The 26,726-nt window shown below is 34.8% G+C and overlaps 1 protein-coding gene across 3 annotated transcripts in view; it reads right to left on the bottom strand.

The window, feature by feature from the left end:
- Nucleotides 1-26,726, bottom strand: part of LOC148940042 (RNA-binding protein 5-like) — a 150,177-nt gene that overhangs the window by 72,125 nt on the left and 51,326 nt on the right. For all 3 annotated transcript variants that reach the window (XM_089106288.1, XM_089106290.1, XM_089106289.1), the window contains exons 9-11: nucleotides 19,730-19,791; nucleotides 14,463-14,657; nucleotides 9,498-9,627 (exon numbers count right to left, since the gene is read on the bottom strand). In XM_089106288.1, the coding sequence (XP_088962414.1) occupies nucleotides 9,498-9,627; nucleotides 14,463-14,657; nucleotides 19,730-19,791 (387 nt within the window). The remainder of the gene's footprint in view (nucleotides 1-9,497; nucleotides 9,628-14,462; nucleotides 14,658-19,729; nucleotides 19,792-26,726) is intronic.

Genomic DNA, 26,726 nt, shown 5'->3' on the forward strand with positions numbered 1-26,726 from the left:
CTACCGCTACAACCATGATTTTATTATAAATTTTGCTAGACACTACATTCAAATATTAAAGTAAAAATTTCCACTCTTAGTTTACCAATTGAGAAAAGCGATTGTAACGTGTATTACACACAGGAAAAAGCCTATGGCTTTTACTTAGCAGGAACAGCACAGAATGAACTACGTTGTCATGGCTACCCAGGGCACCCTTTAAAGCATTCTACCATAACGTAATTTATAGTAGTAACCTACGATTATGACTTCATTTTTCACCTTGTATACGAAGATGCAATTTTTTGCCAAGAAATTGAGTCTTTGAACAGCTCTTCCAGTGATCTTCCATACCCCACTAGCAGCAATAAAAAAAAAGAGGCCAAGTAAGTGCAGCCCATGCAAAGGATTGATTTTCCTAGTTGTTCAAGCCAAAGGATTGCAGTTTCATGCATAGGGTTTTCGACCATAGCGGTTCAAACGGTGTACTTTTAATTTTGATTCAATTTGGTTTCAAAAATTAATCGCAGATCATATTGGCCTAGGTTCGTCTTTTACTAGATTGCAGCAACCGCTGCAACCTCGATTTATGTAAGTACGTATGTATTTTTTCTCGAAAACAGCTCAATATATATATTTTTTTTTAATTGGCACCCTTAGATTTTCTGGCATGAAAAAATGGTCTTAATAGGCCAGAAGATTGAGGAAATTCGAAAATCTTTAATTTTTTTCATGTCAATGACGCCAGATTCATATATCTTCATATTGCAATTTAAAGTCCAAATTACATCATTGTTCAAGCCAGAGGATTGTAGTTTCATGCATAGGGTTTTCGGCCATGGCGGTTCAAATGGTGTACTTTTAATTTTGATTCAATTTGGTTTAAAAAATTAGTCGCAGATCATATTGGCCTAGGTTCGTCTTTTATTAGATTGCAACAACCGCTGCAACCGCGATTTATGTATGTACGTATGTATTTTTTCTCGAAAACAGCTCAATATATATATATATATTTTTTTTTAATTGGCACCCTTAGATTTTCTGACATGAAAAAATGGTCTTGAAAGGCCAACAAATTGAGAGAATTCGAAAATCTTGAATTTGCTCATGTCAATGACGTCAGATTGCAATTTAAAGTCCAAATTACATCATTGTTTCCCAGAGGTGGAATCGTTTTGGTATCTATGGCGCATGCGCGAGAATCAAATTCAATTGCAGACAAAATGTTGCAAAACGAAATCTGCAGTTAGAAGACAAAACAAAATTATAATGGAATGAAGGAACGTGTCATTTTAGCACCACTATATATATATATAAAAAAAAAAAAAAAAAAAAAAAAAAAAAAAAAAAAAAAAAAAAAACTCAGTGCTGAGACTGTCGTTCGCCTTTCAGGAGAATATAGATCCTATAAAAGCTATGTTTCTGTAGAGAATAAACAGGAAGGAGGAATTGAATTCACGTCAGAATTTCTTAATTCAATTGAAAGTGCCGATTATGATTCAGAAAGCACATTTCAAAGGGTATATGCAGTGGAGCACGCCTAGTTGCTACTCAACTATATAACAACATCATTAAAACAAAAATGTAATTACGAAAAGCTCGAAAAAGAAGTTGTTTGGTATTTATGACGTCATGCACAATTATACATGAGAATCAATGAATCCAAACAGATAAAGCAAAAGACATGGGAAAAATATCTGAAGATGAACGAAAACGAACAATGAAATTTGCGGTTAGAAGACAAGCGAAAGAGACGATCATATCGAATCGTAATCAAAATCTGCGTTTATAAAAGAAACAACACCGAGAATCACAATGGATCCCAGGAGAATACAATTCCTATAAAATATGTGATTATGTGAAGGACGACATGAAGAAGAAATTGAATTGATGCCAGAAGTTCTCCAATCAGTTAAAATTGTTGATTTTCCACCTTACGACTTAAAAACTAAAGAATAACACAATAATTATAGTAATACGTGACTTGAGAATCTAATGCAAACCTGATGTGTGCTGATTGCCAAGGCCCGAGCGAATATTGGGCTTATGGTACGTGCAATAATTGTATATACATGGGTATATACATTTTTTCTCAAAAGCAGAACTATAGTTTTGTCTGAAAATTGGCATACTGCCATTTTCCGGTGCGAAAAAACGATCTAGACGGGTTAAGACTTGGGAGAAATTCGTTTTCCCCTCCCCAGATCCCTTAATCTATTTTCCAAGCTTCCCGAAGAAAGTCATGATAACAAGTAGGAGGAGCTAATAAATTTCTATAGCATGATTCAATAGCCCCTTCAATCATTCTTAGCTGAACCTTTGTGAGGTAAAGAGGCCAGGACTCGTTCAATTTTTTTTTTGTAATTTTATTTGAAAATGTTTCTATCGATGAGTTCTTAAGCGAGTTGTTTTCTTTTTTCTTTGATTTATGTCATATTTCGCCGATGACGGCTGTTGGTTATAAAGTCAAAAAAATTCACTTAGGTTGTATTCACTGTCTTCAAAAAATTCCTCGTTATCCCCTTTTATTTTGTATGTGCTAAACATCCGAAAAACCTCGTTACGGTTTAATTTTACTGTCAAAATTTTCTGAAGAGAGGGGGGAGGGGATTTGCCATACACCATGAAGAAACATTTAGACCACAAAAAAACTTAATTTAATTTTGCCGAAATTAAATTACCGGAGGATATAATTTCCAGTTGTAATTTGATCAAAGAGAGAAGGATAAACGGGAAGGAACTTTTGGACTTACGTCAAAATTTCTTATTTTGGCTAAAATTACTGATTTGCCATCCCACGAATTAAAACTACAGAAATATATATTCATTATCCTGACACATAAATTAGATGTTTTGGTGAGTATGTGCAATGGAACATACCTGATGCTACCGAATTGTGTAACAACGTAGTTAAGGCCTTTCAATACAAAAAAGAATTGCTCTATCCCGCCAATTAAAAACGTTTTTAGGTTGCATGGCCAAGCGATTTAGAATTAAGCTGGGTATCCTGACACAACGTGTATAGTTTTGATAATATATTAGAATAAATGACAGAAAACTATAAGCCGATACCTTATTTCCCCGATATCTTAGAAAAAACATTTTCTGATCTATTAGAAAAAAATCTTTGGACCCCCTCCCCCCAAGATTTTTCTGGTGCCCTCATTCCTTGTTTTTTTTCTGTTTTTCGCTTTTTTCTTAAAATAAATTTGTATATTTGGTCAATCATTGACGCCCTTGTCACACTGCTCCTCCCCCGAGATTTTGCTTATTGGCACCCTGGTCACATTGACACTCCAAGATTTTGCTCTAGATCCAGCCCTGATTGACAGGCTGGTCAAGAAAAGGTAACTAACATTTCTGTTTTATAGAGGCGATTGGGTGAAAGTTGGGTCATACTAGTTTGGTAAAAAAATATGGTTTATCGTCGTATACGACGATACGACGTCGTATACGTCAAAGTTGACGTATGCGACGAGAAATCGTATGGAGAGACTGGCAGCGCAACAAATGAAGATGTCCTTGCGCAATAATAAAATGCTGCCAGAACAAGGTCTTCTTGAACGTACACCATTCCAGGACTCTAGTCATGCGAAACCTGATAAAAAAAAACAGACCAAACACAACTACTCCCGACCTGAGATCTTCTGACCTTGCTTTCGCAAAGGCTGATCTGTTGCAGTGGCTTTAGTCTTCAGACATCGATATCCTTTATATAGAAGAAAGAACCCGCTTACAAAGAAATCGCTTAGACAACAACCGGCAGAAAGCTAGAAAAAATCGCCTTACAGCTTCAGTACAGGAGTTATTTGCAAAAGACGCGTAAGAGCAGCAGCTTCACTAGTAAACAACTATTTTCTGCCCCTGATCAACAAACCAGAGCTATAGAACATGGACATGTATATGAGCTTATGGCTGTGCTTGCTTTTGAGCAAAAAATAAATTACAAGGGTTTCTTGCCGCCAGTCCGGATGGCATTGTTGCTTTTCCTGCAGAAAGAAGAGCGATTTTCGAAGTAAAATGTCACCTCACCGGTAAAGAAATTTCAATGGCGGAGTGGCTTAAGGTGTTTTTTTTTATGTAATAAAATCCTCACGCATTCAGTTTAGCCTAGGACTCTGGTATGGTTTTCTTCCAAATTACCACAATTTCCATTTTTTTAGTTGTTTGTGTATTTATAGTGTACAGCTAATCCCACCCCACCCCATTCTATTTTTCAAACACTATCTAATTTCTTTGAACAAATATTCTGGACAAACTAAAAGAAAAACACAATTTCAAATTTAATTTTCAGCAAAAATGTAAAAGAAACATTTTTATACGGAAGCTTAATTACCTAAAGTTGTGGAAAAAAAGAGTACCAAGGTATATAAAAATCCGCAACCCATTTCTAAACGAGTTGAGGGGTAAATAAAACTTCATACATAACTTTTTTGGCACCAGTGTTTATATACTCAATGTATTTAAAAAATCACAAATGATGAAATAGAACAAAATAGATAAAACTACATGCATGACTTTAATGAAAATGTATTTCAGCGTATTAGTGTTTATATATTCCACGTATATAAAAAGTTTCAAATCCTAAAAGTAATTAAGTTTATACCTTTGTATGTTATTACAGAATATTTCGTATACGTTTTATTAACGGTCCTTGTCAAGGATTCAGGTTACGCTGAGACCCTGGTAGGGTTTTCGCCAAATTAGGCTAAAATTTCCATTTACTTTAATTGTTTAGTATTTATATTGCTCAGCTAATCCTTCTCAACAGTCTATTTTATAAACATAATTAAAAATCTCAGAACACACACACACACAAAAAGAAAAGAAAAAAAACAACAAAAAAACACAGTTTAGAATTAAATTTCCGACGAAAATTTCTTTTAAAAACAAAAAAATTTTTAAACAAGAAAAACGGGTTTTAATTTTCTATAAAGCAGTGAAATACAAAACAATTAATTATGCACAAAAGCTCCGAATATTTCGGCCTCACATCCGGGAGCCTTTCTCAACGGAAAAAAAATAAATAAATAAATAAATAAAAAAAAAAAAAACTTAACTTACATTACAATAAAACATACTAAACACATAAAGAGAAAGAAAAAAAACAAAAGAAAAAATATAAATAAATAAGAAACAAAACTCACATATTAAATAAACAATTCCATGCACTGAATGTCTATAATGATTCAACTTGCCTCCTCCCAGTATATAAATGGAAATATATTAAATAAACACTTTCATGCACTGAATGTCTATAATGATTCAACTCGCCTCCTCCCAGTATATAAATGGAAATCTATCAAAAATGAAGAATATATTTATACTTAGACCAAAACAATAAAAGGTTAACTAACTCCCCGGCCCATAACTCCTAATTAAATTTCACAACTTCATCAACCAATTTATGAATTTTAAATTTAATGGATTCGTTTGGTTGCAAGCTTAGCTGCAGTTCGTTTATGTTTATCATCATATAACCCATTCTGACCTTTGTTCGCAAGGTCATCTTTCGTTTCAGAAATATTATTAAAATCAGTACTGGTTGAATATCTTGCCTTCATTTTAATTAAACTATTATAAATTGAATTGATCCTAAATTCCCCTTCATCTTTATTGATACTAGTACCCCCATATATTATCTTTTTTATTTCTATAATTTCCCTGAAGCTTTGTAAAAGTCCTACAGACGTATCTACTATTTTTGTTTGATCAAATAAAATATTGTGATGAGGAAAATTATAAAGATGTGCGGCAACAGCTGACTCAAACGTTTCTGGTGTTTTGTTTTGTTTTAGAGCGCAATCTATTGCATTCTTGTGTTGTTGTAGCCTATTTTCTAAAGTTTGTTGCGTTCTTCCCACATAAAATTTACCACAAGAACATGGAATTTTGTATACTCCCTTTTGCAAATTTCTCGGTACCTTGTCTTTCCCTTTATTTAACAACGAGCTTATATTATGTCCTGATTTAAATGCTGTATTTATATTATGTTTTTTTAATTCTCTTCTTAATTTTTGTGATAAAATTGGTATAAAAGGCAAAGTTATGTAATTTGTTTCTTGATTTGACCCATCTTCTTCTAATATTTTTGGTTCCGTCAACTTTTTTTCCTTTTTTCAATTATTTGAGAAATCATATTTTCCGGATAGCCATTACCTATTAGAATATCCTTAATAAAAATTAATTCATTTCTTATGTATCCTGGTGATGCTAATTTTAATACCCTATCCACTAAAGAAATAACCACACCCCTTTTTACCTGGATTGGATGATTTGATGTGAAAGACAAATAACGGTTTTTACTAGTCGGTTTACGGTAAATTGAAAATGCTAGTTCATTATTATTTCAATGGATCAAAATATCTAGAAACGGTAACTTATTCTCTGTTTCTTTTTCAATTGCAAAAGTTAATCCTTCTCCCAAATTATTTAAATGTTCCAAAAATCCTTCAATTTGTGATTCTCCATAATTCTAAATAACTAAAATATCATCGATATATCTGCCCCAAAATTTAGGTTTTAAAAAATATGTCTCTATAGCTAAAGTTTCAACATACTCTACATAAATATTTGCTAACAACGGACTTAAAGGCCCTCCCATTGCTAAACCCCTAATTTGATGGTAAAGTTGAACCATTATAGACATTCAGTGCATGAAAGTGTTTATTTAATATATTTCCATTTATATACTGAGAGGAGGCGAGTTGAATCATTATAGACATTCAGTGCATGGAAGTTGTTTATTTAATATGTGAGTTTTGTTTCTTATTTATTTATATTTTTTCTTTGTTTTTTTTTCTTTCTCTTTATGTGTTTAGTATGTTTTATTGTGATGTAAGTTAAGTTTTTTTTTATTTTTTTATTTTATCTATTTATTTTATTTTTTTTCCGTTGAGAAAGGCTCCCGGATGTGGGGCCGAAATATTCGGAGCTTTTGTGCATAATTAATTGTTTTGTATTTCACTGATTTATAGAAAATTAAAACAAGTTTTTCTTGTTTAAATTTTTTTTTTTGTTTTTAATGGAAAAGCAGTGTGGTCTAAGAAATTAAAATTTCTTTTAGTTGTTTAAGCATTAATAGTTTTCAGCTAATTCTCCTTCTTTCCTACCCAAAGAGAAAGACTTCCGAATTTAGTTTTCAATGACTTTTTGTAGTTGTTCATGCATTTATAGTGTCCCGCCAAAGCCCGCCCCCCCCAGAAAATTCCCACCCTAGACGGTTATGCTTGGAATATTCTCCCCACGCATAAAATTCACCAAGCAAAGCTCGGTCTCATTATTTATATATATATATATATATATATATATATATATATATATATATATATATTTATATATATATATATATATATATATATATATATATATATATATATTCTTTAAAGCTACATTTAGTCTTATACAAAATAAACGTTTAATTCTAAAAATTATTATATATATATATATATATATATATATATATATATATATATATATATATATATATATATATATATATATATATATATATATATATGTATATATATATATGTATTTATTTTTGGAATTAACAGTTTATTTTGTGTAGACTGAATGTAGCTGAACAAATTAGCCATCGTAGGGTAGAGATCAACAGTGTAATCTCTGTTGCTACTTAAAAAGGGTACTAGAATTTCCTGCTTCCGTTTGAATGAGCCCTCCCTCAATATTCAAGGATCACTACTTTGATACGATCATGCCTGGAAAAAAAACGAACAAACAAACAAAAAACAAACGAACACACACACGTCCGCGCTCTCGAGATTTGTTTCTTTTTTTAAGACATGGGCTTGACACCTCGAGTGGGATCTCTGATATGCTGGATCTGATTACTTATTTTTAATTTCATCATCATCATTCTTTCCGATTTTTTTTCTTTTTTTTGGGGGGGGGGGGGGGGAGGGGTCTTCTTTATTCGAAAACACGGACAAATTTTTCAGCCTCATAATTTTATTGATAATTGCAAACTCAAAAAATTTTATATATTCGAAATCAGCATAAAAACCGATCCTTTTGATGTATATTTTTATCAAAAATTTTAATTGTTTTAGAATTCCGGTTACTATTGGAAGGAGCTGCTTCAGCTTATCTACAAATCTCAACTCATATAATTGGAGCTAACCCAATTACTTCAAGCCAATCAATAGTTTGAAAACAATGACGCGAAGTAATTAGCTGAAGTGCTCCCTAAAACTTGTATAATCGGTAAGTCGATAATAATTTTTATTTTAATAGCCTTGAAAGGCGAGTTATATAGTTTTGAAAGATAAAACTTTAAATTTTTTATGGGGAGGGGGGGAGGGTGAGGGGACTTGTACTTTTGTGTCTGGGGAAGAGAGCAGTCTATTTATTTTTCTCCCGTCCTCGCAAAAGAGTAAAGGCTACGGTTTTTTCTCTTCTATGCCTGACATCTGATAATTTTTTTTCGGACCTAAAACAAATCCAGAAAAGAATATACAAAAGAAAAACTTGCATTCAAAAAAAGTCAGATATAAATTTTCAAGAAGTATTGTGGACTTTTTCTATCTTAAAAAAAAAGGCAAAATAAAAAGCAAGTAAAATATTTTTTTTTCTGAGGGATATTTTGGGATTTGTCACTTTGTATGCTTTAATATAACCAGCTTGTCATCTGTTCTAATGGTTATTTTTTTGGATAGTATTGCCCCTAAGTGATCAAAAAAGAGTTATAACAATAATTATTTTTATAATTTTTATTGCAATTATTTACCATAGATTTAACCACTTTTTTCTCACTAATAAAAATTTTGACGAAAATTTTACCATTTTTGAAGATACGTTTGCTCAAAGCAAAATTGTCAGAACAGATTTCGAGAATTCACTTTTCATTTTATAAATATACAAACTAAATGGAAGATCCATATTGTGGAGCAAAAAGACATTTTAGGAACTGGGCAACTTTAAACCACAACAATGTCCTAACTAAACATTAACTGAAAACGGTAACACGCTTTTTTCCTTTATGGCAACAATGAGAAATATTATAACACATTACTTATGTGCATAGAAAAGAGGAAAACAACATCAAGGTGTACACCACCCATAACTATTCGACTTACTCGACAGTCAAACGACCTTATTGCTCAGCCAAATACGCAAAGCGGAAGCGGGCTTAAGGCCAATTTACAGCTCCTCGCATTTTACGATTGTACATATTGTGTTTTATATATTTAGAAGCAATTCCTTGTTTTTGCATGTGTTCGAAGCTTTATATCCACCCCCCCCCAAAAATGTAATCCTTACGTACGTGTTTGTTATTATGGCACCAAGGTTCGAACTTTATTTTACTTCCGGGGTTATGAAACGGTGTCTCCAACATAATAGTCAAAAATTGTCTACAAAGTTTTCCTTAAATCAATACTTTAAATCAACTTTTGCTGACAAAATTTTGAAAAACAATTCTGGAAATTTTGATCACTTAATGTATATATTCTGGAACTCCTAAGCTAACAGGGAAATAAAGGAGCAAAAACACTTACCATGAATCCCATTAGATATATAATGTGGAGCGTTAGTGGCTGGCTCTTGGGTATGTTGAGAAGCAGACTGAAGGGCTTGAGCTTGTTGGATGGCGACGCTGGCGGATGTAGATACCTCTGATTGTTGATTCTGCATGAAAAAATTCGTTATTAAGGACCAGGCCTCAAAGATCCATTGCCTCCAATACCCCTTCCCCACTCCACAAAAAGTTATTGGCAGTGAAAAACAATGCGATATTTGCCCCATCTTTGCCACATATTTTGTCGCTATTGGACTCTTCCTTCATCCACTATGTCCCCTAGATCAAAGATCATTGCATGGGAAACCTCCAGCCAATTTCTGATACGGACTAGTAATTATTTTACTAGACGTCCCCTTTCTTCCCGTGGTAAAGTTACAATTTTGACATAAAGGGCCATCCCTCTCTGGGCAAACTGCTTCCCAAAATTCTCAGTTCCTGCTATGGCTTCAGTCATCATTAATATCTCTGACCTTCTAGCCGTAACATATGTTTAAGTAGTGTGGGGTTAAACATCGGAAGTACTTATTTTGTTATACAGCATCCCACTTGACTATGCCAATTTTGTTCCATTCTCCCTACGCTCCACCTTCTCACTGATCCACCTCAGCTTCTGGTCTATATCTTCAAAATGTTATTCCTGTCCTGGGTGCTCCATCTGCCGTATTATTACCTTCGATTCCAAATTATCTAGAGGCCTAAATCAGAGTAATTTCGACTTCCTTTGGATGCTATTGAGGAGAGGGGCAACCTCCCTAATATACGTAACAATTTCTATTCGTTTTTAGTTTTAATGTTGCTCCTTAATTTCAGTTGTTTTTTGTGTGTTTTTTAATGAATAAATCATTAAAGATAAGTAGCGTTACACGTATGCAGAAAGTGCACCCAGAAATCTCGATCATGAGTCAACCCAGAGATCTCGATCATCCCTAATGTTCTATGACTATCTTCCTTAGTTCTGCCCCAAGATGGATGGATGGATGATAGACTATCTATCAACAAGTAAAAATGACATCATTTTTATACATTCCTGAAAAGTCTTATGTCAACTGTGCCTCTCACTTTGACTATCAACTGTCTTGGCTTTTCCTCCCCGGCAAATTGATTTTAAATCTAACATTCCTGAAAAAGGCTTAGGCTTAAGCCAGCTGTGCCTTTCTCTCAGACTATCAACTGTTTTGGCTTTTTCTTCCGATTAGCCATGGATTGATGGCAACTTGATTTTACTTGATAGATACCATTAGCCTGAAAGATAATTTTAGTGGTATATATGCCCTTTTACATTTGGAGAGGCGTGCATATTCCAATCTTATGAGGCAAATCTCACACCAAGAATTTATAGACGCCTTTTCTATTACATGATTTTAATAGAAAAGGCATTTTCTTTAATGACTTTAATAGATAATTTAGTCTCTGACTCTTGCCTTCAAATATTCCAGCTATAGTTACTATTGTTGTCGTTATATTCAGTCTTTATGTTAGCAAACCAAACGAAATTATCGAATACCTACGTAATTTAGAATCTTGTTTTATAGACTGCTACAATCATCTTTTTTTTCTATAAGCTCAAAAGAGATTTACAGTGTATGTACGCCCCATTACCTTTGAAGGGGCATGATTTTTTTTTCATTCTTTTGAACCAAAGAAAACATGATAAATTTATGGACATTTTTTTCCACAAACGAACTCTTATATTAAAATTATTATCAATCATGAATATTATTTTTTCTGTTATTTATTATGCGGACTTGTCAATCTGTCTTCTGAGCGGCTTGATTATAATATTTACTATCAAATTTACAGCCATATTTTTTTTATATGCTACTCAATATCATCTTACTCACACACCCTGAAATCGTTTGACGATAGCATTTATCAGGTGTGAGGAATCAATGAAAATTCGATTTCCCTTTGAAATAAAAAGACACATCCGATATTTCACGTCATAATCCATCTCGTATGCCTTTTTCTATGCACCAATCTTCAATTCCATACACCCGCGTTTCTGTTCTTCCTGCAACCGCTTCACATTGAGTTATTTCAAAAAAGGCAATTATTATTAATTAAATCTATTAAATCGTGTGGAAACTTAAAAAAGTGAGATTTGAAAGTTTCAAAGATTTAAAAAACGCACCAAAAACGACAATAATCAATTTCTGTCAAATATAATTTTTTTTTTGGAAACCAGCTTGAACAAGTTCATATTAATAATTATTTTGGCACATTTTCCATGACGAGGCAGTTGCCAGGGAGGGGGGAGGAGGAGGTAAGGAGTTTGACCGCCCCCCCCCCCAAAAAAAATATTTTTGACTGTAAAACGTAACAAAAATGCATATAAAAAGATATTTGATGTTTTTTAATGGAAACAAATACCCCCCCCCCCAAAAAAAACTAACGATATTTTATTCCAAAGCTTATGGGAGCTGACTCCTGGCCCTCAATGGAGCTAATCCCCCCCCCCCCCAAATACACCAATAAACTTACAAACAGTATTTTATTTCAAAGCTTAGGGAGGCTGACCTTGGCCCTCCTTCAGCAGACCCCCCCCCAAACAAAATTGACGATATTTTATTCCAAAACTTGTGGGAATTTGTCCCTGGTCCTCTATTTCCCACTCTAACCCCCCTCAAAAAAATATTTACGAAATTCTATTTAATGTTGCAACAGTGGAGATCGAGCCAAAGCCTGAAAGTATCCAGACACGGCTATGTCCACTATGCTGTTACAAGGTATTTCATTTGAATATTTATAGTATGTATGAAATGGATGTAGCTTGCCTCTGAGAGATGCATAAGTATACCGTCTTTTATCGCAAGATCATCTGTTGTGTTTCAATGGTCCACCAGCAACATTTGGACTTCGTAGTTAAAAACACATTCTGTAGATACTAATCCCGAACCGGACATTACTCTGAAAATTTTCCATTTTGCTTCCTTTCTTTATTGTTTCCTTTTTACCATTTACATTAACCTATACAAAACCCGTATTTCATCCATTAAGAAGGAAAACCTTGAAGAAGGACCACTCTTATATGCATTTCGACTATGAGTATTGAAAAGCTGTAAAGTTGGAGCGCATAAATTATACAGGAGACCTACAAATCTGAAATCTTATTCTTTCTTATTAAATGACTTTCGGATTATAGGGCTCTTTCTGCGTTTTTTCTTTATCTGATAGTTTATGGTACCTATTTATCTCTGGCAATCATTTATAAGACCTTCCTAATTCCATTTTTATTACAAGGTGTTTTTTCACCATTGGAACTACCAAAATCGACTGAGGGTGTCTACGGTAGGAATCTTTAGACTGTGGGTATCTCCTTTGATTACTCTCTATAAATTTATAAAAAGTATTCACCAATCAAAGGCTTTTTGGTCTCTGGTGACAATTTTTTCCCTGAAAAAGCTGTTTATGGCTGCGGCACTACCATCAAATCAATGCTTCTGTGCCTTGTCTCCACTATTGCACCGTGTAGAATCTAATAGGTACCGTTATAACTGCAACAAGGGATGGAAAATTCTTAGAGATTGAAAACTTATAGCCTGAAACGAACATATTTTCTTCTAATCCCCCAACCACCTGGAAAAATCTGTCTCCCCAAGACTTAAATTTTAAACTGCTCTGGGTCAACGAGTATGTCGATTGTTATATGATTTTTCATGAAGATATTTTCATCAATTATTCACCATTCGATTTTTTAGTCCAAACTTGTTTTGACACTAAAGGTGGTCCATAAAGTAAATGTGCTATCAAATAAGAAAGAAAATTCACTTCCTTGTACATACAAGAAAAAAAAAATCTGCCAAAAACACAAAACTTAAGTAAAAAGGCATTTAGTGCAGCTTGAAAATATAGCATCCAAAATTTATGATTATCAATATTATATGTCTGAGGGGGAGGAAGATATATATATATATATATATATATATATATATGTATACCTTGGGAGTATAAATATAGATGCCACACTCAACATATATTAAGAACGGACCTCAAACTCTCTTCCTTTTCCCTGACTGGTTTAGGGGATAACCAAAAGCGGGCTTAGAAAATATAACTCACTTTCACTGACAAACAACACAAACTATTAACTCTTAACTAACCCACTTGAAAAATAACTTACAAGAACTAGGCCAAGGAGTAACTCTGAAACATGCAAACACACAAAAAGGAAAGTCACCTCTTTCACAGGCCAGTAGAGACGGCAACCAATCGAAAGAATGACTCTATAAAACTCAATTTGACCGTACCCAGAAAGTAAAATCAATGAAGGAAGAGAAGGCAGCTATTATGACGACTCGTACATAAATATTAATGCTATAAGCCAAGGTGTTCTCTTGGTAATAATTACGCTTGAACAATTAACACATTTACACCAAAGGTGAAAGCAGTTTCTACATTATAAGCAGTATATATATATATATATATATATATATATATATATATATATATATATATATATATATATATATATATATATATATAAACTGCTTTCACCCTTGGTTTAAATGTGTTAATTTTTCAAACTTAATTATTACCAAGAGAACACCTTGGCTTATAGCATTAATATTTTTGTACGAGTCGTCATAATAGCTGCCTTTTCTTCCTTTATTGATTTTACTTTCTGGGTACTTTACTTTACAATTGGGTTTGTTTTTACAATCCAATTGGGTTGATTTTACTTTACAATTTGGTTGCGGTGGCCCACAAGGTGCTATGCAACATGCCTCTTAGATTTACAAGTCGTGTAATCCAATTAAAAACTCTATGATTCATAAGCTTTGTAAATTACTCTAAATCGATGAAGACACGGCAGTTATGTGAGGGCTTTACTAAAGAAAAAAATATCTAAAGAACTAAAGAAAAGGGCAGAAAATAGGAAAGTATAAGAGAAGAAGAAAGAAGAAAAGGGTAAAAAAAGTGAAGAAAGAGAGCGAAGTTGTACCTGCTGTGCCGTACTCCCGTTATAGTACTGATAATAATACTGATAATAATATGTATATTCTTCAGGAGTTCTAGCATAAGCACGGGCAGAGTGATCAGCAAAAGTATGAATTTGAGTTGCGTTGTAGTTTCTGCTTGGGTCATATTCAGGAGCCATCATTTCAGCTGAATGCATTCGAGTTTGAATGCCAGATGCCTGCAAGAAAACCCAATTAAATTTGGATTAGGGAATCCACCTTCCTAACTCAAGCTAATAAACTGGTGATAGACTTTTTAGATGCAGTTAAACAAGACAGTTTTCAAGGGAAGACCTATGATGGCTTACATTGGCCAACATTTCCTGCATAGTTGGGCGGCTAAGCTTTACAAATCAGAAGAATCGTACATTTTTTTCAAGAAAGCATGAAAGTTGGTGGACATATACTTTCAACCGCACTGAACAATCCTGGAACTAGAGACAACAAATTCGTTCACTAAAACGTTCTCAAAACGTTGTATAAATTCTTGCATTGTCAAATGGGGTTTTAATAGCCCAAGAAGGTCTTGCAATGAGTCAAAAATGCTGCTGAACCTGCTGGTCGTTTCACTTTTATCCTCAGATCATAAGAACGTCGTATAAACCTCACAAAACGTCTCGTCTTTTTCAATTGACGATTTACTGATGTAAATTAAAGTCGTGGATGATGCCTCAACTATGCTGAAATTTTTAGAAAGGGAGGCAACAAATTAGGTTCTGTTCACGGCAAGGATACCCCAGAAGTCGAAATAGAAAGACTTCTTGAAGTTTGATGACATTAAGCAAGAGCTATTTGACTTCCTTCCTGATATTTAGTTGGAAAAGATCGACTAACCAAAATATCGAGAGCTATTTGCTACGAGGAAAGAACTTGTGTAGTGTTCTGACTAAATGATCTATACTGGATATATAATTCCCAGTACACATGAAGAGGCAGATACACGCATTGTCCTACACGCGAAGGTAGGCACTGATAATGGGTACAAGCTCCTGATGGTTTAGTCCGTAAACGTGGATGTTCTCGTTTTGCTGGTTTTATTTTTTCCCGATTTGAATATCGATGAATTGTGGATAAAAGTTTACCCCGATACACTGCATCGCTGCAAAGCTCGGGGTTCCCAAATGTAAAGTATTGTCAACGTTCCATCCCTTCTTGGCTGCAACATCACTTCTTCATTTGCGAACGTTGACCGTGCTACAGGCTGGAACTTATGACATATCTATCCTGAGATATCATTATCGATAAATAGTGCAACCGAATGTAACAAAGACATTGACAAGGACGTTATTGTTGAGCTCGAACGATTTGCAGTTCTTCTAAATGACTGCACGAGTGGCGATGCTGATATCAATAAGGCTCGCAAAAACCTGTTTATCCGAGACAAATCGGTGGACAGAATTCCTCCAATGAGAGCAGCAACATTTCAGCATATCTGACGCGCTGTTTTTCAAGCCAAAATCTTGAGTCTGTCGCTCAGATGTGATCCATTTAAACTCGATCCTTAAGAATGGGGATGGAAACGAGACAAAGGCGGAAAATGGGTTCCACATTTGAGTGATTTACCAGAAGCGTCTTCTACGTGCAAGGAGCTGACCAAGTGCAATTGTAAAAAAGGTTGTGTTCAAAAGTACAAAAGTTTGAAAGCAAATCTGCCTGCACCACCAGGTGTAAATGTGCTCGTGCTTAAAACAGGTACTAATTTGTTGATCTAATTATTCAAAAGTTGCTGTTCACTGCCAATTTTCAATCGAAGGGGTGCTTTGTTTTCAAGTGATTTGAAGTATCTCTTTTTGTCAATTACGATGAATCTCAAAAAGTTCCCAAGATATATTTTCGTAATATCCTTGTTTATACATGAAACTTGAAAGATGAAAAACTTGAAAGATGAAAAAGTGAATATCAGTTTGATTGTAAAAAAAAATACTGATTCATTCACCCGGTTGCTTTCTCATACCATGCAAAAAGTAATCGTTACAAGACGTTTTCGGCATGTCCACAACGTTCTGAAATGGATTGGAATCAGTTTGTACAGTCGATGTCCGGCTTCTACGTTCCAATTAAATAAAAAAAACAAGTTTTTTTTTTACTGAAAGTATAGAGCGACATTAAAACTTAAAACGAACAGAAATTGTTCCGTATATGAAAGGGGCTGTCCCCTCCTCAACCCCTCATTGCGACAAAGAATCAAACTTTAGCGCAAAGAATGAGGTGTTGAGGAGGGGAAATTTCATCCAACATAAAGTGCACCCCTCACCAAATTCCCTCCAGACAGTTTCAGTCTCGCTGAGACCCCCCCCCCTCCCTGTAAAATTACTTGCGGACGATTCAGCCTGAAAATTTCTTCTTAGCATTTTTTTCATTTGAATAAGACTTTAATCCCTAATCGGATTCTCGATAACTGCAGAAATGCCCCCTTCCTCGGGAATTATTTCCCAGAAATCAAAACACGCGGAAAATAGCCCACGGATAATTTGGCAAAGAGAATGTAAGACAATAAAAAGGAATGTCGCATAGTAATTCAGTCCAATCCTCCCAGTGTAACATTTACCCTGGGAAATTCATCCGCCCCCTCCCCCCGAAATTTCCCCTCCCAAGTAAGTTTTTCCCTACGGAAATTCCCCCAAAGCACAATTCCTCCTAAAAATGTCTGTATACTTCCCAATAGCAAATATGAACGTAAACAACGGGCAAATTTTCATAACTTACAGGCCTCTCCTCACGGACTTCGTGGGGTCATTTTAAAGCTCAAGACATAGTTATTTGATCATCTAACTTTATTGAACAAAATGGAGATCTCAAAAATTCGATCAGACAACTTTGGGGAAAAATGGACGTGGGAGGGGCCCAGTTGCCCTCCAATCTTCTTGGTCACTCAAAAAGGGCACTAGAACTTTTAATTTACGATTGAATGCATCATCTCCTGATCTGCTAGGACCATTATTTCGATAAAATCACCCACGCGGAAAAGAAAACAAAAACAAACAAAAAAGCAAATAAAAACGCATCCGTGATGGGTCTTCGGGCAAAAATAGCAAAATCCCACTTTTTTGTAGATAGGAGCTTGAAGCTTCTACAGTAGGGTTCTCTGGTACGCTGAACATGATGGTGTGCTTTACATTAAGATGCCTTGAATTTTAGTGAGTATTTACCCCCCACCCCCATTTCAAAAATCAAGCAAATTTTCTAAGGCTCGTAACTTTTGATGGGTATCACTAAACTTGATGAATCTTATATATTTTTGAATCAACATGATATGCTGATTCTTTTGATGAATCCATTGATATTAAAATTCCGTTTTTTAGAGTTTCAGTTACTATTGAGCCGAGTCGTTCCGTACTAACAGTTCGTTACCACGGTCTGTTTGAAAATGAGCTCATGTTACTCGGCATATCCACAACGTTCTGAAATAGAATTTTAATTCTTGGAATCACCTTGCATGGTCAATGTCCGATTTTTTTTTTACAAATATTACATCGTCAGAGCGCCGCACGACCTAATGTGAATTTCTGACAAAGTTACAATTTTTAAGAAAACTGAGGCTGCAACCCTGATTTATGGCCTCTAACACGATGCTAAAATTAAAAGTACAATCCAAATCTCATTTTTCGAGAGTGCGATCAGAAGCTAATTTTATCCATTCCAGACTTTCGAGCGAAATCTAAACAATTTTTTTAAGATAAGCAACATTATATAACTTTTTGATGACGTTGTCACCTAATTCTTTACCTCCCTTTCTAGGAATTTTCAGTTTAGTTGAGGCCTGATCTATGGCTTTAATTTACAGACTCTAGTATATCAGTAAATCGTTATTTGGAAAAGACGCGACGTTTAGACAACGTCCTTATCATCTGAGGATATAAGTGAGACGACCAGTGGGTGAAGCAGCCTTTTTTTACCCATTTCAAAAAAAAAAAAAAAAAAAAAAAAAAAAAAAAAAAAAAAAAAAAAAAGCTTTACAAAAATCTTTACAGTCAAAACAGCAAAACGAGCCTAAAAAGAACAATTTGTATTCCCACCCACACTAGAAAAATTGTAAATTTTGGAGGGAGAGAGGAGGGAACTGGCCCCAGCTCCATTCCCATACACAAGCGCTAAGTCTGGCTTCTAGCTTTTGGAGGTACTATTAGTATACTCTCCTAGTTCGTAAATAAGCGTCTCATGTGTCAATAAAAAGGAGAGCAAAAAAATAAATTTATGTTTTTCATTATGTTATTTTAATTGTCTAAGGAAACAATTTTCAGGTTTCGCTTACTATTTTGGAATTCAGTTCATTAGACCAAGGGTGAGTACTCACTCAAAAAATGACATCAAATCAGATTGGCTTTCAAAAGAACTTTAGTCACCAAATTTATTTAGTCATTATGGGTTACACACACTATTCGTTATTCATATTAATAATGAAATTAGAAAGGTAAAGCCCTCCCATTAAAAGAAAAAAACTTCTTTTTTATAATAGGTATTCTGGCACGGGGCTGGTAAAAATTTACGGCCTCATATTCCACTAGTCAAATCTTTACTTAGTTTTTATCCCAAGAACTGTGTCTGTTGAGTTTCATTTTAAAGGAATTAACATTTTCAGAAATAGTCTCCCTTGGGAGGCTATTCCAAAACGAGGTAGAGCGTCTGTAAAGCAGTTTTTTAGTATTCAGAGAATAATGTCTCCTCTTTTAGGTACTCTGATCATATCCTTTTCTGCGTCCTTGCCACATTACATGGCTCAATTATGTTGAAACATTGACATCCCAGGGATGCAGAAAAATAGCCCACAAAACTTGCTAAGAGACCTCAAATAAGCGAAGAGATTAAAATCCTAGAAAGAAATAAGAAATAAATAAATAATATAAAAAGAAATAAGTCCAAAGAAATGAGCAAAGAGATTTAAATAACAAACATTGAAATCCAAGGACTGCAGAAATATAGCACACAAAACTTGAAAAGAGACCTCAAATAAATCTCAAATGTCTCGTCACCTTCTTAAAGGGAGCATGAATTTACGTTTAATTTTAATATCATATTGACTTCTTTTATTATTAGTGAGTTCAAAACCAAAAAAAAAGTTTTTGTTATTTCTTTGTTCTAGTATTCCAACTAACTATCAAATGATAATTTTATCAAATTCTTTAGCTTTTTGAATTTCTATTTCGTTCAAAAGCCCCCCCCCCACCCACAAAAAAATTCTATTTTCATTATTTCTCTCCATGATTTCCATAAATTATTAATTGAGAAAAACTGAAATAAAACAGACACTTACATATGTGGATTGTGCTTCATGCTTTGCTTCATGTGAAATGGGTCGACAATACGAAACTTGAGCTAAAAAAACAAACAGTATAACATAAAGATACAAAGAGTCGAAGGAATCCGGGTTGCAGCAGCAGCTAGCAGGGACGTCGTTTGGGGGGGATGAGTTGTCCCCAATAATCTGGAAAAAAAATTACACAGCCCATGCCCCATGACTATCCTGATATGAGCCCCTCATGCACACCCCAATAAAAATGCTGGAGATTCCCCCCCTGATAGCTAGCAACCTAATAAAAGACGCTCACCTCCCATAACATAAAGATACAAATAGTGAAAGGAACAAACAGTAAGAGTCAATTAGATTATAATGAGTATTACTATCTTCATTTTCACAACGAGTTACAAAATTAAAATGAAACAAAAGAAACACTATTTCTTTATTTATTTTTATGGTGTAATTATCGGTTTGCGATAGAATGATCAAACGGAATTGGAAAATCGAAGAGTTTTCAAGAATCAAATCGGCATCATAAACTTATTCTCAATTCTAAAAACAATGGAAACATAAATTTTATTTTTAGCACAAAAGAAACCATTTCCATTAGTAATTCAAGAATTTATTCCATTTATTACACAAAAATACCCTTAACTTGGACTTTATACAAGTCTCTGCATGAAGATATGCTAAATTACTTGCAGTAAAAATAGGTAGCTGTTTCTTCTTTACGAATGAGGGTCGATACTCTTAAAATTATCATAATAATTTGCATCTTTGGACTTGCGTAATACAAAGAATTCAGAGTCGTCTACGTCGTTAAAACACAATGCAATGTTGAACATTTCTATTAGAATTTATCATTTGAAATAAACATTATTTTTTTAAAGAAAACACTGGAACATTCAAATTTTAAATGGTAACAAAAATAGAATACAAAGCTTATCTTTATCTGCTCAAGTCCTTTTTCGTAAATTTTAGTAAACATAGAGGTTGAAGTAGATTTTTGTTGAAGCATGCATATAATATCAGGTAAATCCATAAACATTCATTTTAAGGACAGGACAAGTTCGTCAAAACACAAGAAAATAGACGAAACAAACAGGAAATGTAGCACACACTCACACATATACACACACACACAAACACACTCAAACACACTTACACACACACACTTTCATCACACAAGTGCTGTAAATTGAAGAAAAAAGAAAATTCCTGACCTGCGAACTCACAAGTTCATCCGCAATTCATCGAAGTTCATCCTCAAAATTCAAGTAGCTTTTCAAACACTGTGGTATGTCGAACCGTTCGACGTAATCACATAATTTGGCTGTACATGTATAATTTACGATAATATGCCGGCATATTGATTTCAGAGAACTAGATTCATTAAAAGCAAGGTTGCACAGTATAGGATACAACTTCATTTTAGCTGCTTTTCTTATAGTGTAATTTTTTATTAGATCCTCTAGCAATTCTCGATATTCTTTTAGTGTTTTGTTGGGATGATAAATTGCTTTTTTCTTTAGAAGATATTCTGCTATACTAAAGTATTTCTTGGACAGAGCATAATCCAACGGTCTAAACCCATCCTCATCTCAAAAACCAACAAAGAGAAAAATCTAAAAAAAAAAACAACAAACAAACGAGACTGTGGCCAGTGGAGAGAAAAGAAAAGACAAATGCAAAACAACGCGGATATTTCGCCTGTATCCAAACAAGGCGTCTTCAGAAAACATATGTTTGCTAACCTTTCGATAAATAGGGACACAGGTAATTTAAATATTGACCCAATTTATGATAACCTTCTAAAGAGTGAATCAACAGTCAATAAGGGAGTTAAGATTTTAAATAATCACCAGGGGACTATTTTACTTGCTCGACCAAAACGATTTGCTTTTGTAATAGCTAACAAAAGGATTATTTCGCAACAGAATAATTAAAATAATTTACAGTTTTTTTATTTTTCCTCAGTTACTCTAGTGTCCTCACTGAAGTAACTCTATAATAGCATCTTTTCCCTACGTGGATCAGTTTGCACCAATTGTACATTTTTTTTTTCTTTTTTGTGGCGGTTTTTTTGGTTTTTAGTTTTTTCTTGTTTTTTTTTTATCCTGTTCTTTTTGTGTTTCTTTCGTGCTGAAGACGCCTTGTTTTGGATACAGGCGAAATATCCGTGTTGTTTTGCATTTGTCTTTTCTTTTCTGTCCACTGGCCACAGTCTCATTTTTTCTTTTTTTAGATTTTTCTCTTTGTTGGTTTTTGTCAAGGCTGGCCAGTTCGGCTTAAGATCTTTCATCCATCCTCATCTAAAGCATTTATATCTGCACCCTTTGAAACAAATGACATACACATGTCTAGACTACCTTGTGCAGCAGCAAAGTGTAAAGGTGTTCGTCCACGATCTTTTCGATTGTCAATCTTCAAGTTGGAGTTTGCTCCCTTTTCCAAAAGATAATTAACTACAGAGATTTCATATTCGTTTATGGCCCAATGTAAAGGAGTATATTTATTATTGTCTAAGGCGTCTATATGTGCACCCTTTGAAACAAGTAACTGACACATATCTAGTTTACCTAGTTTACCTTGTGAAGCAGCAAAGTGTAAATTTGTTTTGCCACGATCCATCAAAAAGTTAGCCTTCAAGTTGAGGTTTACACCATTTTCTAAAAGATAATTAGCTACAGATATTCGCCCTTCTTTTACGGCCCAATGTAAAGGAGTGTAACCATCATTGTCTATGGTGTCTATACATGCACCTTCTGAAATAAGTAACTGACAAATATCTAGTTTGTTCAGTTTGGCAGCATAATATAATGGTGTAAAATTCTCAAGCCAAGCATTTTTGACGTCTGTGTATGCACCCTTTGCAACAAGTAACTTGCACATGTTGAAATCACCTCGTGCAGCAACAAAGTGTAAAAGTGTTCGTCCACAATCGTCCAAATTGTCAGCTTTTGAATTGGGACTTGCTCCCTTTTCTAAAAGATAATTAGCTACAGATATTCGCCCTTCTTTTACGGCCCATTGTAAAGGAGTGTAACCATCATTGTCTATGGTGTCTATACATGCACCTTCTGAAATAAGTAACTGACAAATATCTAGTTTGTTCAGTTTGGCAGCATAATGTAATGGTGTAAACCCATTCTCATGCCAAGCATTGAAAAAAGTAAAACATGAAAAGCGTCATTTGACGTCTGTGTATGCACCCTTTGCAACAAGTAACTTGCCCATGTTGAAATCACCTCGTGCAACAGCAAAGTGTAAAGGTGTTCGTCCACAATCGTCCAAATTGTCAGCTTTTGAATTGGGACTTGCTCCCTTTTCTAAAAGATAATTGGCTACAGATATTCGCCCTTCTTTTACGGCTCAATGTAAAGGAGTGTAACCATCATTGTCTATGGTGTCTATACATGCACCTTCTGAAACAAGTAACTGACAAATATCTACTTTGTTCAGTTTGGCAGCATAATGTAATGGTGTAAACCCATTCTCATGCCAAGCATTGAAAAAAGTAAAACATGAAAAAAGTCATTTGACGTCTGTGTATGCACCCTTTGCAACAAGTAACTTGCCCATGTTGAAATCACCTCGTGCAACAGCAAAGTGTAAAGGTGTTCGTCCACAATCGTCCAAATTGTCAGCTTTTGAATTGGGACTTGCTCCCTTTTCTAAAAGATAATTGGCTACAGATATTCGCCCTTCTTTTACGGCCCAATGTAAAGCAGTGTAACCATCATTGTCTATGGTGTCTATACATGCACCTTCTGAAACAAGTAACTGACAAATATCTACTTTGTTCAGTTTGGCAGCATAATGTAATGGTGTAAACCCATTCTCATGCCAAGCATTGAAAAAAGTAAAACATGAAAAAAGTCATTTGACGTCTGTGTATGCACCCTTTGCAACAAGTAACTTGCACATGTTGAAATCACCTCGTGCAGCAACAAAGTGTAAAGGTGTTCGTCCACAATCGTCCAAATTGTCAGCTTTTGAATTGGGACTTGCTCCCTTTTCTAAAAGATAATTGGCTACAGATATTCGCCCTTCTTTTACGGCCCAATTTAAAGGAGTGTAACCATCATTGTCTATGGTGTCTATACATGCACCTTCTGAAACAAGTAACTGACAAATATCTACTTTGTTCAGTTTGGCAGCATAATGTAATGGTGTAAACCCATTCTCATGCCAAGCATTGAAAAAAGTAAAACATGAAAAAAGTCATTTGACGTCTGTGTATGCACCCTTTGCAACAAGTAACTTGCCCATGTTGAAATCACCTCGTGCAACAGCAAAGTGGAAAGGTGTTCGTCCACAATCGTCCAAATTGTCAGCTTTAGAATTGGGACTTGCTCCCTTTTCTAAAAGATAATTGGCTACAGATATTCGCCCTTCTTTTACGGCCCAATTTAAAGGAGTGTAACCATCATTGTCTATGGTGTCTATACATGCACCTTCTGAAACAAGTAACTGACAAATATCTACTTTGTTCAGTTTGGCAGCATAATGTAATGGTGTAAACCCATTCTCATGCCAAGCATTGAAAAAAGTAAAACATGAAAAAAGTCATTTGACGTCTGTGTATGCACCCTTTGCAACAAGTAACTTGCCCATGTTGAAATCACCTCGTGCAACAGCAAAGTGTAAAGGTGTTCGTCCACAATCCACCAATTGTCAGCTTTTGAATTGGGGTTTGCTCCCTTTTCTAAGAGATAATTAGCTTTTGATATTTTCCCTTCTTTTGCCGCCCAATGTAAAGGAGTGCGCCTTTTATAATCTAATGTATCTATACGGGCACCCTTGGAAACAAGTAATTGACAAATGTATAATTTACCTTTTGCAGCAGCAATGTGTAAAGGTGTTTGTTTGCAGTCTTCCAAATTGTCAGCCTTTGAATTGAGGTTTACTCCCTTTTCTAAAAGATTATTAGTTTTCTCATCTAAAGCGTCTATATCTGCAGCGTTTGAATCAAGTAACTTCGATGTGCCTGATCCGTCAGGTAATATGACGGAAAAACAGTCAGCCTTAACAGGAATTGACGCGCTAAAATTTTCGAAGTTCAAGTCAGGTAATTTGGCAGAACTACACTCAGCCTTGATAGGTACTGACGCGCTGAAATTTTCAAAGCTCAACTCACATGTTTTCCTTTGTTTTGGATTCACGATCCTACTAGGATCTTGCTCACTTATTTCTTCGAAATATCTTTTTCTTGGCGGTTCAATCTTAGAAATGGTTGTGCCTGAGAATCGGGTGAAAATGTTTTCAGCCTTGACTGGTATTGATGCGCACGAATTTTTGAAGCTCAAATCAAGAGTTTTTCTTTTTTTGGACTCAAAGCCTTGCTACCTGGTTCACTCGTTTCTTCAAAACGCCTTTTTCTTGAGAGTTCAAGCTTAGAAAAGTTTGTACCCGTTTCATCACCTAATTGGGTGGAAATACATTCTTCCTTGTCAGGTGCAGACCCTCTCAAAATTGGAATGTTCGAATCATGACTTTTCAGTTCAGATTTTGCAGCCTTGATAAGACCTAGGTCACTTGTTTGTTCAAAATGCTGCTTTCTTGACCGTTTAATTTTAGCAATGTATGTACCAGGTTTGTCATGTAATCCAGTGGAAGAACATTCAGTCTTAGAAGGTACTAATGCGCTCAAATTTTCAAAGCACAGGCCAGGAATTTTCTTTTTTCTCTGATTTACTGCCTTCCTAGTACTTTGGTTACTGCTTTTCTTCAAATGACTTTTTCTTGACTTTAATCTGGTGGAAATGCTTTCTGTCTCAACAGGCACTGGCCCGCTTGTATCTACAAGACTTCTATTCCATGTTTTTATTTGTTACAGATTTACAGTCATGCTAGAACTTAGCTCACTTCTATCCGCAGCAGTTGAGTTTATAATCTTGAAAACATAGTTGCGTATAGGTGATTCTATGTTATGATCGTCAATTTTGTCCAACTTTTTGTAATCATCTCGCATTGCTTAATTTTTTGAAACTGACAGCCGTACTCGCAAAAGCTAATATAATTATAGCGCAGATGACGTAAGTATCCAAATTTAGCGTTAATGAGGTAAATTATTCTAATGAGGTTATATTTTCTAGCGTAGGATATCATACCAGTGCGAATCAGCCCATGCTACTATAACTATAATACAATACCATAATCAATATGGTTATTTTATATTTTTTAGCGTTTGATTTCACATCCGCGCGAAACAGTCCATGCTGCTATAAATACATTACAATACCGTAATCAATATGGTTAAATTTCTTCCCCTTATGTGGATAACATCTTAACTTACTGGTCATTTAATGACCAAATACTGCACTGTTATAACTAGACTGTTATCAAGAGGGGATTCCAGGATTTTTGTTCGGGGGGGGGGGGGTACTAATTTTCGACTCGGTTTTCGACTAATTTTACTAATTTTTACTAAGGTTTTGCTAATTTACGACTAATTTTCGACTCGGTCAAAAATTTCGGGGGGGGGGGGTTCAAACCAGGTGACCCCCCACCCCCGGGATACGGCCTTGACTGTTATACTTACAAAATTGCAGCAATCTGTAGCCAATACAGTTGTCTTTTCCTACACCAATATTACCTAGGCTAGGATATCATCTATCCCTGTTTGTACCGACCAACATGTCAAAATCTCCTAATAAAAAAAACACCTCATTTCTAACTGGTTGATTGACCAGTTAGTCAATCATTTGATTGATTGATTGATTTCATTTCTAACTGGGTGTTACATACATAACACAGTATGTCTATTTGTTCCTGTAACTGTAATAAAAATTCCTCTGAGTCACTACTATCATTTTTTATGAATTCACTTACAGAGAATTCCATCTCACTAGAGGGGGGGGATATTGTGCACTTTGGAGGGATTCTGTAAATATACTAGAAATGATTGACTTCTTTTGGCAGAAGTATATCTGTTTTTCTTATAGCACCCTGTCTAAGAATGTCTAAGAAAATTACATTTGGTCCCATTGGTTAATTTCTTACTAACCCT

Source organism: Artemia sp. Qi Xiang Cuo, chromosome 20 (genome assembly GCF_049724085.1).
Source record: "Artemia sp. Qi Xiang Cuo chromosome 20, ASM4972408v1, whole genome shotgun sequence".
NCBI classification, from domain to species: domain Eukaryota; kingdom Metazoa; phylum Arthropoda; class Branchiopoda; order Anostraca; family Artemiidae; genus Artemia; species Artemia sp. Qi Xiang Cuo.